Source organism: Pinus tabuliformis, chromosome X (genome assembly GCF_031772625.1).
Source record: "Pinus tabuliformis cultivar Carrire ecotype Pingquan chromosome X, CPIR1, whole genome shotgun sequence".
NCBI lineage: Eukaryota > Viridiplantae > Streptophyta > Pinopsida > Pinales > Pinaceae > Pinus > Pinus tabuliformis.
The window spans coordinates 26,929,081-26,945,408 of NC_142308.1; the positions used below are offsets into that span (position 1 = coordinate 26,929,081).

At 39.5% G+C, this 16,328-nt stretch overlaps 1 protein-coding gene across 2 annotated transcripts in view; it reads right to left on the minus strand.

The window, feature by feature from the left end:
- Nucleotides 1-16,328, minus strand: part of LOC149138151 (phosphoserine phosphatase, chloroplastic-like) — a 206,818-nt gene that overhangs the window by 135,989 nt on the left and 54,501 nt on the right. For both annotated transcript variants that reach the window (XM_089447977.1, XM_089447976.1), the window contains exons 2-3: nt 8,678-8,810; nt 8,492-8,599 (exon numbers count right to left, since the gene is read on the minus strand). In XM_089447977.1, coding sequence (XP_089304103.1) covers nt 8,492-8,599; nt 8,678-8,810 — 241 coding nt within the window. The remainder of the gene's footprint in view (nt 1-8,491; nt 8,600-8,677; nt 8,811-16,328) is intronic.

A 16,328-nucleotide genomic window follows, 5' to 3' on the forward strand; every position in this document is an offset into this window, starting at 1 on the left:
AACTCAGAAACTGGAAACAAACTGTGAAGAATTCTCTCTAGAAATTATCACCTCAATTTCTCCTGCTAAAATCCTGTTGCTAGAGTTGCCCATGCTGTCACTACGCACTTGCTATGACTACAAATCTGTCTCTCGAATTGTTCTCCAAAAGCCCCATTGATCTCCTCTTATAATCTCGTGTTGACAAAGCAACAACCACAATCTAACTCCAAATGATGGCTAAGATCATATCGACTTCTAAAAATAACTTTTCTACAAGTCTCTAAAGAAAAATCAATTTGTCTCAATTAATTTTGATTAATTAACCCATTTCCTTAAGTTAGACTTAGGAAAATAATTAAAACTGGCTAATTAATTTAATTAAGACAATTTCACTAGTAAGTGTTTTTTGGGGATTGGAGATAATTAATCTCGTGTTCCTTAGTCTCATAGACATCTTCTAAGACTAAAACACCTATCTGAGCTACAAAAACTATCACGAAAATCAAGACAGACTGAGCAAGATGTTTTGGTTGTCTTTGGTACGAAAATTGAGGATATTGTACAACATTTAATGTTGTTACAAAGCATTGATTTCTAATATTAGTGGCATGCATATTGAGGACATGAAGGCACAAATTTCGAGGCAGAGGTAGCACAAAGACAAGGATAGCTACAACATTGTTTTCAAGGTAGCGTGGGGCAGATTTAAGATAAGTCTATGTTGTATTAATCTCAAGTGTTTCTTGTTTTGAGATTTAAATTCAAGTTTATATCAATTGCTAACAATTATGGGAACAGCTTTAAACATGATGTGAAAACCAAACTTGAAACCAGGGAGGAATTTGTTGATTTTTGTGTAGCATCAGTGAGTATTTCCGCATGCCAAGAGGCCTCCTAAGCCGACCTGGAAGAATTATGGAAATAAAAATAAAAAATTGGGCTTCATGTAGGCTCCAAATTGTCAAGTCGGCCCCACCATGAAAGGGTGTGACCCTTGGTCAAAATTCACCCATTTGACAAGTATAAATACACAATGTGACATCTTCATTTGACCAATTTGGATTATCACATATTCTCTCCTCTATTCCAGCCACACATGCGAAGTCAAAGGAGAAGATTCTTGGAGGTCCGACCGAGCTAGTTCTTGACTTTTTGACTGAGTTTGACTTGCTATTTGACCGAGATTTCTGGCCGAGTTTGACCACAAAAGAGGACGAGTTGATTGCAAGTTTGACAGTGGGTTTGACCACAGGGGTTGACCACATGTCAGTGTTGAATTTTCTAAGTCTATTCGTTAGAAAATTAATCTGTATTCTGCTAGTTTATTTCTTCTACTTGTTTAAATTCGAACAAGTTATTTAAAACATTTAAATACCGAAATAAACACAATACAGTCACAACATCTACAGATCATCAACTGAAAGAAAACAAGAACACAAGTGACACCGTTATTTTTGGACGAATGTCCCCGGAAAAACCAAATGCGGGAAAACCGGTGCAACTATTCAGAGGGTTAAATTATTATGCAGTCTTTCTGAGTACAACTGGGTGCCTAACCAGCTCACCCGACAGAGAAAAATACATGGCAGAAATACCTCTACATTCGGAAACAGGTATTCAGAAAACTTGTCCCATGAAACCCTCTCCTGCACAACTGAAGCTCAGCGCTGGCCCTTCTAGCCTCTGAGTCAGCCTCCTGCTGACCTGCGTCAGCCCCAGGACCCTCTGCATCAGCTCTCTAAGGCATTGCGCAGCCTTTGGGACCCTTTGCGTCTCTCCAACAACGTCTGTGTGGATGACGCAATCCCTCTAGCCTTTACGTTGTCTCTGTTGGGCTCTGCGTAGCCTGGACCGGTTGCTGCTCTCGCTCTCTCTGCTTCTGCACTGGTCTCTCAATATTGTCTCTGCCTCTCTGCCTCGTACTCACTACCCCTTGTTGTTGATCACTGATTCAACTTTGCTTAGCAACCCTGCTCTAGCAAAATGAATGATTAATCACTCTGGTGTGTTCTCCAACTAACCCTCAAGCCTCCTCTTATACTTTTCTTGTTGGTCCTTCAACGGTCGAGATTAAATCTCTAATCAATGGCTAAGATTAGATTTGGCTTGATCCATAACTTTTGAAACCTTCTAACAAAGTTTTATATTAATACCCATTAATATTTTATTTTTCCTAAGTTTAAACTTAGGAACTCCATTAAAAATATTAATTATTTTAATATCTCCCAAACTGGGTACAATCTGTCCAAACTATTTCTGGGTCTTGGAAATCTCATGTGCTTTAGTTTCTACACCAATTTTCAGGGCTATAGCACATTTGATGCTACCCCAAATCAACAGTCAGAGCTGACCGCAAGAGTCAACCACAGGTCTGAAGTTGACTGCAGGAGATAAGTTGACCAGGTTAAAAATTTGACTATTTGGGTTGTTTTACTTTTACCAGCATTGACTGGCTGAAATTTTGACCAGGTTTGACTGGTATTTAGACTTGCATTTTGGCACAGATTTCTAGACAATTTTTTAATTGTAAACCTTGCTGAAGAATAATTTCTCCTAAAAGAAAAGTTGTTGGGTTTTCTCTCAAGTTTGGGTTTCCCAAAATAAATTTGTCGTCTCTATGAAAATTTATGAATCTAACAAATCAGAAATCCTACTGCAGTAAACTGATTTGCATTACCTACTTGCGTTCTTCATTCAACAAGTTATTTTCAGAATTATTCAGAAAATATTAATGCAAACACACTTCAACCTACATCAAAAAGACAGATCAAGTACTGAAAAAATAAATGAGACAAGCACATAAAGGAAACACTTATTTTTGGACTAAACGTCCCTGGAAAAACCCAATGCGGGAAAACCAATGCAGCAGATATGAGGGTTTTATTGTTAAGCAGATTTCTAAATACAACTAAGGTGCCAAATCCGGCTCACCCAACGGAGAATAAATCCGGCAAACGTACCTCTATTCGGAGACAGATATTTTGGCGGATCCAACAACTGGATGAACAAACCCCACAAGTGACTGCGATGTCCCCACAGTGCTGTGCAGCGATGGTTTCTCCTAGCTTTGTGCTGAGACTGCGTCACCTCCTCTAGGAGTTGTGTCACCCTCCCAATGAGCCTTCCCGGCCCAGAAATCGACCTGCTGAACTGATGCTCAATCTGCCTCACAAAAACCCCAGTGTTGCCTCTAAGTGACTGTGTCATCCCTCCAGCTTCTGCGTCACCCTCCTGGAGCTGCGTTGTCTCTCCCTAGTGTTGTGATGCCTCTCTGTTCCGTATTCTCGGCCTTGGACAAAAGTCTCGCTGCAAACTGCCCCTCTCTGCATTAGAAGCTTACTCCAAAATTCTCAGCAAACCACACCCCAGAATTTTGATCTAGCTCAAGTGCTGCTCTCCCTATGTGTGTTCTCCAACTAACCCCAAGCCTTCCTTTATACTTTTCCTGTTGAGAAATCAATAGTCGTGATTTAATCTCTGATCAACGGCTAAGATTAAATTAGACTTGATCCTCATCTCTTAGAAGCTTCTCACCAGTGTTGTTAAAATCGCGATTTTATCGAAAAAGCGCGATTTTTTCATTTACCCGATTCAAATCGCGATTTTTATGCATAAAAATCGCCACTTTTTTTTATAACGATTTTTATCGAAAAAATCGCGAGTTTTTGAAAATATCGCGATTTTTTCGAAAAAATCGCGATTTTTTGGGTAAAAATCGCAGGGCACGGGGGCAGCGCTCTTTTTATATGCAAAATCGATTTTTATTATGTCATTTTGCTGTTTGCGCGCGGAGGAGGAGGAGAAGAGGTGAGGGAGAGGAGCTGAAGGGTTTCCGTCGGATTTGGGAGCGAATCGAAGCGTTTTTAAGAGGAATCCAAGCCCAGATCACCAATTTGTCCATAAAAGAGGTATGTAGATTAATTTTTTTTGGTTTTGCTTCTATAAAAACTTTGGTTTTCATTGTTTTTAAATAATTTTTTGAAATTTTTCATTGATTTGGGATGGGTAATTTGTTATGACTATGAGAACCAATTTGTTATTTTTATTTTCTCATTTTTTTTAAACATTGTTTATTTTTTTTGAATTTTCATTGTTTTTTGGCATTTGGTTGGGTAACTTGGGTTTAGAAATTGGGATTTTGGAAATAATTAGCTTGTAATTTTGCAAATGCTAAATTGTAATTTGTATTATCATTTATGTAATCCTAAATTCCTATTTCCTAATCCTTATTTTTCCATAGGTTTGCAAATTCAAAAACAAACATGCCAAGGAAATTGGATCCTTTCTGGGAATATGGTGACCCTAAAACTCCGAATGATAGACAAAACTTGTATTGCAAGTTGTGTGGAAAGGAAATATTCGGGGGGGTGTACAGGTTGAAGTTCCACCTTGCACAAATCCCTGGACGTGATGTGGGGCCCTGTCTAAAGACAAATGCTGAAATTATCCAAAAAGCCATGAGAGCATTGGGAGAATTAGAGCACACTAGAGACGCCAAAGAAGAACTCAAAAGGCAACTAAAAAGGTCAGCTGACGGAAGTGGGCCAAGTGGCACAGGTTCTACTGCAGCGTCAGTCAATCCGGTAGCTGCATCATCATATTTTGTTCCTCGAACCACACCTGGTTCACAACCAACTATTGGTTCAATGCTAAAAAGAACTGAAAAAGAAAAAGCTGACAAGTTGATGACAAAATTTCTCCTCTGGAGTGATATTCCTTTCAGCATTATAAGGAATAATCCATTTTTCCAACCTACTGTCGATGCTATTGCCAGTGTTGGCCCGGGGTACAAACTCCCTTCTCTTCATGATTTCAGAGGCCGGCTTCTTCAAGATGAAAAGCGTGACTGCACCCAAAGATTGGAGGATTTTAGGGCATCATGGGCACAAACAGGATGCACTGTTATGTCAGATGGTTGGACTGACCAAAAGGGGAGAACCCTTATAAACTTCTTGGTTAGTTGTCCCAAGGGGACTATGTTTATCAAATCTGTTGATGCAACTCATCAAATCAAAGATGCAAGAACTTTATGTGATTTGCTGGATGTGTTTATTTTGGAGGTGGGTGCAGAAAATGTTGTCCAAGTCATAACGGACAATGCTGCAAATTATGTTGCTGCTGGTAGAATGCTTATGGACAGGCATCCTGCTTTATTTTGGACACCTTGTGCTGCCCATTGTATTGATTTGATGTTAGAGGACATTGGGAAAATTCCCTTTGTCAAAGAGGTTGTTGACTCATCAAAAAGCATCACAAAATTTATTTACAATCACACATCTGTGCTTAGCTTGATGAGAAGATTCACCAACAACAAAGAGTTGGTGCGCCCCGCCATTACACGGTTTGCGACGAGTTTCATATCTCTTCAATCCCTCGTGAATTCTATGTGGGATTTGAAGAGAATGTTTCTTTCAGAGGAGTGGCGTGCTTCGTCAATGAGCCGCAAACCAGAAACAGAGGCCGTCTGCAGACTAGTTTCATACCAGGAAGACTTCTGGGCGGGAGTGCAGGAGGTGTGCGCTGTTACAGAACCTTTGGTAAAGGTTCTTCGGTTGGTTGATGGTGAGAAGCCCGCAATGGGCTATTTGTATGAAGCCATGGACAGGGCCAAAGAAGCCATTCGGTCCTACTATGATGACAAGGGAGATGATGGGTTCCAGAGACAACTCCTTCTATGGAAGGTCATTGATGAGCGATGGAACAACACACTCCATCGTCCAATTCATGCTGCGGGGCTTTTCCTGAACCCTGCATTTTCTTATGCATGTGGGTTTAATTTTGATGTTGAGGTCGTGGAAGGATTATTAACCTGTGTCCAGAAGATGGTGAGATCTTCAGAAGAACGTATGGAGATCTCTAGACAAATTGAGCAATATAAGTTGTCAGGTGGCACATTTGGCTTTGAGATGGCTGTCATTGATAGGACGGTTAAAATGCCAGGTATTTTTTAGTTTGTACTTTGTAACTTTGTTTCAAATTTCATTGTTTCTTCAAATTCCATTTTTTTCTTATGTTTATTTAAAATTTTATTTGTAATTTTGTTGTAGACGCATGGTGGAAGATGTATGGTGGCAGAGTACCCCTTTTGCAAAATCTTGCCGTACGCATCCTCAGCCAAACATGCAGCTCCTCGGGATGTGAGCGCAATTGGAGTGTATTTGAAAAAATACACAACAAGAAGCGCAATAGGTTAACACTTAAACATTTAAAATATTGCAAATTTCCAAATAAATTTTTGAATTCATTAAAGTTTTAAACAATATTTTTTTTATAATATTAATTATTAATTATTAATTTATTATTTCATGAACTTTGTACAGGTTGGAGTCCCATAGACTTAATGACATGGTCTATGTCTACTACAATCTTCGATTGTGGGTGAAACAACTAGAGAAGACACCTGATACGGAAGCCATCTCATTGGATGGGATTGACACCACTGCTGAATGGAGGGTTGAGACCGAGAGGCCTCTCATGGATCCCACTGAGGATTGGTTAGTGCAGGATGAGGGGGAGGAGGAGGAGGAGGAGGAGGAGCAGGAGCAGGAGCAGGAGCAGGAGGAGGAGGAGGAGGAGGAGTTGGAGGAGCAGGAGGAGGAGGTGACACCGCCTACCCGGGCTACCCGGGCTACCACTACCAGAGGACGTGGTCTCCGTCCACCTCGGCCTCCTGTAGCTGCTACTACTAGTTCTTCAGCTTCTAGAGCACGTCAGACTCCACTGCCATTTCCACCACCACAGGCACCAGCTTCTACATCTAGAGGGAAAGAGAAAGTTGTGCCATTTTCTCGCAAGAGGGGCAGAGGAAATCAATAGGATTAGACTTTCATTTTATTGTATATGACATTATGACATGATGAGATACATTATCATATTTTTTGTTGATATTTTGAGGCTGAGTTGGACTTGGGACTCAGGACTTACTATTCAGGACATGATTCAATGTTATGTGTGATTTTAGCGCTAGAAATGATATTAAACATCTTATATATTAGTTTTTTTATCATATTTATGTGTCAATGTATTTATTTTATGTTGTAGATGGTTTAGATATTAAAAAAATTGAAAAAAAATGAATATTTTTGTGCCAAACGATTTTTTCCCGCTTTTTTCCGATTTTTTCCCGATTTTAACGATTTTTTCCGTTTTTTTCCCGGCGCCGATTAAATCCCGATCGCGATGTGTGCAACACTGCTTCTCACCCATATTTTCATTAATACCCATTAATATTTTAATTTTCCTAAGTTTAGACTTGGGAACCCTATTAAAAATATTAATTATTTTAATAAAATACAATCCGGGTGGAATATCAACAAACGATTTTTGGGTCTTGGAGATCTCATGTGTTCTAGCCCCTCCACAAAATTTTGGAGCTATAGCACATCCGATGCTACCCAAAAAATCAACAGTCTCTACTATGCAAGGTTGTCTCTTCATGATCTTACTATTTTTGATGCATTACTGTTGAGATTTTCTATGTATACTTGCTCAATGATATCAGTGGCATAAAATTGTTAAAAATCATTAAGCAGTAACTATCAGATCAGGAAATTGGTTTCTACTATGCATCATTGTAGAAAAATTCAACAGTATTTGCAGTCGAAATTTCTACACAACATTCGTATATGAATTTCAAATTCAGATACGATTCGATATGGAAAAAATACATGATTAAAAATAACACAGTATGGCTCCAATATAGACGTATCCATCTCATAGATATGAAAAACACATGTTGTTACAAATTTAGAAGAATTTCAGCTGCAAGAATGCACAAGAAATAAGGGAAAATAACTCACTTATTGAAAATATTGCCGATGTATTCAAGATGTTTTTTAGATTTTTGAGGTTTTTGGGCTGTTTGTTTTTTGGGTTTACAAGTCCACGGGGATTAAATACACGAAGCATATTTTCAGAGATAACCAAAAGTAAGTTGAGCATACCATATACATACTGTACAGAGAATTCACTGAAACTTTTATACTGCCGAATTTCTGTACAGTAAAATCCATTACAGCCGAATCCTGCTACTATGGCCGAAAGGTCCATTAATAATACTGGACATGATAAGTCTTGATGCTAGATATGCCAAGCTTGTTTCTTCATGACTTTCGAGTTCAGGAAATCCAAAAGAGCTAGCTTGCCGAGATTGTGGACGTACATTCTCTGTAGAAACTTCTGTATAGGTTGCCCGGTATCTTTCTCATTGTTATCACCATGTACTACCAATTTTAATAGCATTATTATATTATTTTCAAATTGGGAAAGTTACTTCTATTGTGTTGTAGAAGTATGTTTGGTTATTTCTATTGTGTTGTAACAAATATTTTCCATTTCAGTCTGCTCCTACTATTTCTCCACAATGTGACTTAGAGTTTAAAACTCCTAGCTTTCAAACAGATAACATTCATTTTTCTGCTACTGGGGAAACCCAAAAATGGGTTCATTTGAGAAGATCCTTACAAAATATTTCCGCAAAAAGTCAACAGAAGAAAAAAATTTCACATACCTTGGAGGATTGCTTTCTAAATAATTAGCAACATCAGAAATTGAAGGCCGAAACAGGGAAAGTCTAGCAGTAAGAGCTTCCTCAAAGGGCACAGACCCACCCATTGCTCTGCATCAAAATTCAAAATCTTGAGGGCAATGCAACCCTTAAAATGTGAAATCAAGAAAGTTAAAGGATCGCACTCACCTTGAAGTCCAAGCTGCAACAGCCTCCCCTGCACCACAAAATTCTGCCAATTCATCAATTCCCTCATCTTTGCAGACAGTGCTATCCACGTCAAAACAAACTGCATCAGCGTTGCGCCATATCTTTAACACCGCTGCAATAGAAAAACAATGTATACCAAATAAGATTTCAAAAATAATTGTTAACAACATTCAATAAGATAATAGATAAGATAATTTTATTAATGTCCAACAAGTGACCACAATATTAGGTCAACAGGACTAAAAAGATATGTCCAGTATGAGTACAATGTGAAAGTGCAAAAGAAGCTCCTATAAAAGCTGAAAAAAAATGAAAGTAACAACATCCACTAGTAAAGGTGCATTTATCAAAATAAAACATCAGTATAAAATGAAACCAAATCCAGTACAAAAATTCAGCTGCTTCAATAAACTTCATAGCATAGTCTTGAGGCATTGACACTGTCATGTTAATTAGCAACACATAATTTACCACCAAGTTAGCATTATGATGGTCCTCTTTAGTGTTAGTTTTTGGAGTTACTACAAAAGTGTTCTCACCTTGCTAGGAGAGCACCATGTCCCCTAGCGCCTTTGACTATGCTTCATTAACTTCTGGACGGCTCAATTTGTCTGGATGCCTGACCTTAGTTAGTGTGTTGACATGGCACCTGTTACCCTAATTTGCATGATGACTAGTCCATTGGATGCACACAATGGAGGAATTTTGGTCACTCAAAGGAGGACACTTAGCCATTAGAACTTGTAACCATGGGATATATATCTTGCAGGTTGGGAAGTTGACTTGAGGAGGCTTGAGATGAGGAGCATACTTCACAGAGGTTGGTGATGAACCGGGACACATGGCGTGAAAATTCCAAGACCTAGGTGACTAATGTCCTTGTTATCTCAATCAAACAAGTCGATTGTTGAATTTAATTAACGCTGAAATTAAATTTTAGACTATGCAATCATTCGCACAATAGCTAGAAATTAAATGGCAGAAGCATAAAAGTTAATTTCACCCACACAGGTAATTACTCCTTAAAATCAGTTTTTCATTCCTTCAAAAAAATTTACAAGGAAACCTCCACTGGATGCCCAAATATCAGCACTGCATAAATGTATGGCGTGTTCATGCAAATCGTACAGGCATACAATTGTATGGAACTACTGTATCGGATTGCATGTTGTTGGAAAAATCTCTTTCTTGGCTACCTGCTCTCTCTTCCTCCCTTTGTTGCTCACCCTGCTCAGCTGCTTAAGCATGTTCAAAGCCTCTACCTTTCCCTGTCTTTATAATCTTAGTAGAGAATCTATTTTTGAGATTACTCCTAGTCTAAGTCATTCATGAGATACAACTTTATACTCAATTGCTAAATGTAAGACTTTCACTTTTGTTACTTGAGTAAATTACAATATTGAATTATTTTTCCAAAAAAGAATTAATTTTTGAAAATATCTTGAACTACTTTCCACACGTTCACACGTACAAGCTCATTAATTGATAGATCATAAATATTTACATATATTTTATAAATGATTGAATGATGATGTTACATAGAAGGGCCCTTGGCTTATATACCGCCTCGAGTGCCTCTTAGTTATTGATCATGCCCTTTTGCCTAATTAATCTATAATTACAACATTATTAATTTTTTACATAACACTGCCTTCCTCTCAAAAAGATGTTTTGTCCTCAAAGCATACATAACGACAGATATTGTTGACAAAATGCTTCTGTCTCTTGGGAAGCTTCTTCTTCTAGTAGGTCTTTCCACTTAATCAGTTATTCTTTGATTACTCACGATCGCAACTTCTTTTCCCTAGTGGATATCATACCTTATGGTTCTAAAATGATCTTCCCTTCGTCATCTAATGTCGGAAGTGTTGTTTGTTCCACTTGGTGTTTGCCAAGTGATCTTTTAACGCAAGATACATGGAAGTTGTTGTGAACATGACTTTTATCAAGAAGGCTCAAACTATAAGCTACTTGGCTGATACTTTTATTAATCTGGTACGGTCCATAGAACTTTGGTGCCAATTTGTTTCTTCACTTTTGTTTAAAGGACAACTGCTTGTAAGGCTGGAGTTTAACAAATGCCCATTCTCCAACCTCAAATTCTCTTTCGGTTATATTGCGGTCAGCCTACTGCTTCATACGATTTCTTGCGGTATTTGGATTTTCTTTTAGTGCTTGGAAGACTTTTTGTGTTTCTTCTAACTGATCTTTAACTGCTAGAAATTGTCTCGATAATGGCAAGATCCTTCCATTTAGGAGGTTTGTAACCGTACAGTGCTTGAAATGGAGTCATTTTTGCTGAAGGGTGGTAAGTGGAATTGTACCACCATTCGGCAAGATGTAACCATTGAGCCCACTTATTCTATTTGTCTGTTGCATAACATCGTAGGTAGGCTTCTAAACATTTATTGACAACTTCTATTTGACCATCTGTTTGAGGATGGTACGCTGAACTCATGTTGAAGTAGGTTCCTATATGTTTGAAAATTTTCTTCCAAGAATTACCTTTGAATTTGGCGTCTCTATCATTAACAATGACCTTGGGGAAACCCTTGTAATTTGTATACATTCTTGCAAAATATCTCGACGATTTGTTTTGCTAAATCTGATTTCTTCATTCCTATGAAGTTTGCATACTTGGTTTTGTCAACTACTACGAGAATTTTGTCCTTGTCATCAGACATGAGTAATCCTTCGATAAAGACCATTGATACTTCTTCCCACTTCTGAATTAGAATATTTAAGGAATGGGGCAGTCTGGGGGTCATAATGTTCTCATTTTTATTTCTCTAGCATTTATCGCATTTTTCCACATATTTTTTAATATAATTATTCATTCCCTTCCAAAAGAATGATTGGCATGCATTATAGTAGGTTTTAAAGAACCCTACATGTCTGGTTGACAGTGAATCATGGGACTCTTTGAGAACTTTGGCTTTAAATTTGGAATTTGGACTTAGGTAAATTCTTCCCTTGTACCACAGAATATCGTATTTCCATTCAAATTTTGAATTCAAAGGAAGGTTATTGATTCTAGCACTTGTTTCTAGATCTTTTGCATACTCACTTCGAATTTCATTAAGCCATTCTAGGACAACAACTGAAATTGCAAGTAATGATGATTCTTCATCTTTCCTAGACAGAACTGAAGAAATTCAACCCCCACTCTGGTTATTAGTTTTCCTTATCACTCCATGCATTTAGTTTTAAATCCAAGCATGATAAAAAATTCTAAAATCTACAAATGACAATATTTTCTGAAAAACACAAATTTAGAGATTTCACAACTGTTGAAATTGCAGAGATAAAACACAACAAAATTATGACAACCACAAACAAAAAATAAAACAGTGATTTTTGGTCAATGTGACCCTGGAAAAACCCCCTACAACTCTTGGGGAAACCCAGTTAGAGAGCTCTTCTTTATTTTTGAAAATGCTTTTACAGAGAAACTGAAATACACAGTAAAAATTCCAACAACCACAAATTACAACTTATCTCGATTTTTGTGCTTGAACTCCACCTCGAAAATGGCGCCAATCAGTGAACAGCCAAAACAGAAATTTTCCAGCAATAAAACAACATTAAATGATGTACGGATTACCTCGAAAAATGTGCTAGGAACCTATTGTACGAACCGTACAGATTCCCGTAGTGCGGTTTCCTCGAAATTCATGCCCTTGCTGTTGTCCCTCTTCGTCGATTTTTGTGCCTTTCTCCTGTTGTGCAGTTTTGCCTTGGGATGCGTGCCAATGAATGTTGCTGCCCAAATTTGTTGAAATGTCTTCTTACTGCTCTCTTTCACTTCCTCACTGCTCAGAAATTTTCTCCTTGCTCTCTCTTCTCTTTTTCTCAAATGCTCATGAAAGAATGAATTGATCTTTCTCTCTTCTCTTCTCCTTTTAATCTTTAAATGACCTTTTGGGTTACCCTAAGATCTAATGGTTGAGATTCATTTAGATCTAGGGATGAAAATAAATGTGCATTTAATTCTCACTTTCTATTTTTTTAACTCACCCACTTTATAAAGACCCACTTGGCCTTTTACTTCCATAGTCACTTTTTCACTTTCTAATTCTTCATTAACTTTAATAGAGTCACCTTTAAATTAGAATATAACATTACCACTTATAAATTCACTTTTAAATTAAATTGACTTTACCACTTATAAAGTCACTTTTAAATTAAATTGACATTGCCATTTACAAAGCCACTTTAGGAGAAAAGTACAAATAAATTTTGGACACTTTTCCCTAGACCCCAGATCAAAGCCTTAGGAAACACTTGTCCTCTAGTACCCAAATTTTAACACTCCCTCTTACTGAGGAAAGTGTTCCTCACCACTCCCATCTTGTCTCTGAAGTAAACATGCTTGCCCCGTGGTAAGGCTTTGGTGAAAATGTCCGCTATCTGTTCATTTGTGGAAATGTACTCAAGCTTGACAGCTCCCTTTTGGACATAGTCTCTAATGAAGTGATACTTGATCTCAATATGCTTTGACCTGTCATGAAAAATTGGATTCTCCATGAGTTTTATGCAACTCTGATTATCACAGTAAATTACTAAAGGTCTCAATGCCTAACCAAATAGACCAAACAACATCTTGCGAAGCCATATGGCCTCACAACTAGCCAAACTAGCAGCCATATACTCTGCCTCAGCTGAGCTCAATGCAACTGACTGTTGTTTCTGGCTGATCCACGACACAACTGCCGAACCCAACCCAAAACAGCACCCGAAAGTACTCTTCCTATCTGAAGCACAACCTGCCCAATTTGAATCCGTGTACCCTGCTAGTCTCACTCCATCACCCTGTCTATAATCTAGACCAAAATCCACAGTCCCCTGCAAGTAACGAAGAATGTGTTTTGCAGCCACCCAGTGCACTCTCCTGGGCTCACACATGAACTGACTCATAGTGTTAACTACAAAACATATATTTGGTCGAGTGTTGACCAAATACATCAAACAACCAATCAAATGTCTGTATAGAGTAGGATCCATCAACTCGGAATCAGAAGCGTTAAGCTTCTTCCAGTTAGTGATCATAGGTGTAGACATGGATTTGCAGTCCTCCATGTGAAATCTGCTAAGAATATCCACAACATACTTCCCTTGTCCCAGGAAGAAATGCCCCTCCTCCTGCCACACCTCCAATCCCAGAAAATAATGCATCAAGCCGATATCCTTCATCTCAAACTCTAAAGCAAGATCTCTCTTGCAGCCCTCAATGAGTCTCTCTGCACTAGTGATGATCAAGTCATCAACATACAACACCAGAATGAGAGGCTCCAAACCCACCACAATGAAGTATAGGTTCGGATCAGCCTCACTCTTTGTGAAACCCAACTGCTACAAGTATGTATCAATCCTCGAGTACCAAGCTCTAAGAGCTTGCTTCAGGCCATAGAGTGCCTTTTTCAATCTGCATACATGGGACTCCTTCCCATGCACCTCAAAGCCCTGCGGTTGCTCAATATAAACCTCCTACTGAATGAGGCCATTGAAAAATGCGGTCTTCACATCCATCTGGTGGATCTTCAAACCCATCTCTGCTGCAATTGATATAATGGAGCAAATAGATGTATACTGAGCTACAGGAGCGAAGGTCTCCTCACAGTCAACTCCCTCTACCTGTGAGAACCCTCTCGCCACAAATCGAACCTTGAACTTCTCAATGCTACCATTTGTAGCATTACCTTCAGGCCTCGGCACTACCTCCCAAACATCGTTCTCCATAATAGAAGAATATTCCTCCATCATGGCCTCTCTCCAGACCTGCTGGCTGGCTACCTCCTCATAACTAGAAGGCTCGAAGTCAACAATGCTTGTTACCAATGCCATGTAACTACAGAACCGCTCAAGTGGTTTACTCTCACTAACCTGTCTCTTTGGCCCAACAACTGATATGGCCTCACGCAAGGTATCTTGAAGCCACTTGGGCTTCCTCTTCCCTGAGCATACTTCTCCCACTGGAGTGAAAGAATCCTCATCATCATCAGAAGCCTGAACTCCTGAAGGCCTGCCAACTAACCTCATGCCTGAATCTGTGGTTGTAGATGCTGAAGTACCGTGCGAACTGTCCATGAGTGGACTACCCTATGAACTACTCTGCGGACTGCCCTGCATGCTGCCCGAAGAACCACCCACTTGACTCTGAGAGCCACTACTCACTGATGGACCTAACACTGTAATTGATGTACCGCCTAATCCTTGACCACTGGATCCCTGTGACTGACTCAGTTTCTCCTAAGGGTCTGGTGACTCTGGATACTCTAACTCTCGTGAACTCTTGAAAGCTCTCTCCTCCTCAAACTTCACATCCCCCCTGACAACCACTTTCCTCTGCGCAGGAATATAAATCCGATAAGCTTTCAAGGTCTTGCTATAACCCACAAAGATGCCCTTGTCTGTAGTGAGCTCTAGCTTGGTCATGTTCTCCTTGGGAACATAGGAATATTTAAAGCACCCAAAGATACGAAAGTGCCCAACATCAGGCTTCTTCCCAGAAAAAGCCTCCTCCAAAGTCACATTCCCCAAGGAACGATGTGGACTCCTGTTCTGCAAGTACACAGCAGTGTTGCAGGGCTCTGCCCACAAAAATAAAGGTAACCCCTAATCATGAAGCATGGCTTTGGCAACCCCTACAATGGATTTGTTCTTCCTCTCCGCAACCCCATTCTGCTAGGGGTTGTAAGGAACTGTGAACTCCCTCCTAATGTCTGCCTCAGCAAAAAAATCAACAAACTCACCAAGGGTATACTCCCCTCCATTGTCCAACCTGAGGACCTTGATCTTCCTAACTTTTTGGGTCTCCACAAGAGCTTTGAACTCCTGAAACCGCTTGAAGACCTCACTCTTGGTCTTCAAGAAATAAATCCAGGTCTTCCTGGAGTGGTCATCAATGAATAAAACATAGTACTCAGCCATTCAAGGATACATGAGACATCCGACCACTCACATCAGTATGAATCAAGTCAAGGATCTCGGTTGCTCTATTGTCATTGCTGGGAAAAGGGGATCTGGCAAACTTCCCCGTAGCACGTCCTCTCCATACATCAAGGTGATCAAAATTGAAATCTCGCACACTAGTGGTGATCTCCCGCAATGTACTCAAGGCCCCATGATACATGGTCCCCATCCTGCAGTGCCAAATCTCACACAACTCTGAACTGCTAGATCTGTTGTCGATCATGTCTCTAGTGTTGCTACTCGATGCCATCAGGGGCTGGAATGAGAACTCGTACACCTTGGCATAGCGCACACCAATCACTCTAGCTGAAGAAAATGGAGTTCCCCTAGGATATATAAGCACCTGCCCTCTGCTGAACAACACATCATACCCTTTGTCCTCAAGTGCTGAGACAGATATCAAGTTCTTCTTCATTCCAGGCACATATAGAACATTTGTCACTTTCAAGGGAGGTTTGGGTCCCCTATCAAATGTCAATGTCCCCACACCGACTGCTCTAACCATGTTGTCATCACCAAGTACTACCTCCATATCAGTATCATCCTCTAAAAGCTCTAAGAAGTACTCTCTGACTCCTGTCATGTGGCGGGAAGCACCACTGTCAACATACCAAATGCTAGAAGATGCTCTGCTAGTAGCGGGGAGTGCACACTCCCT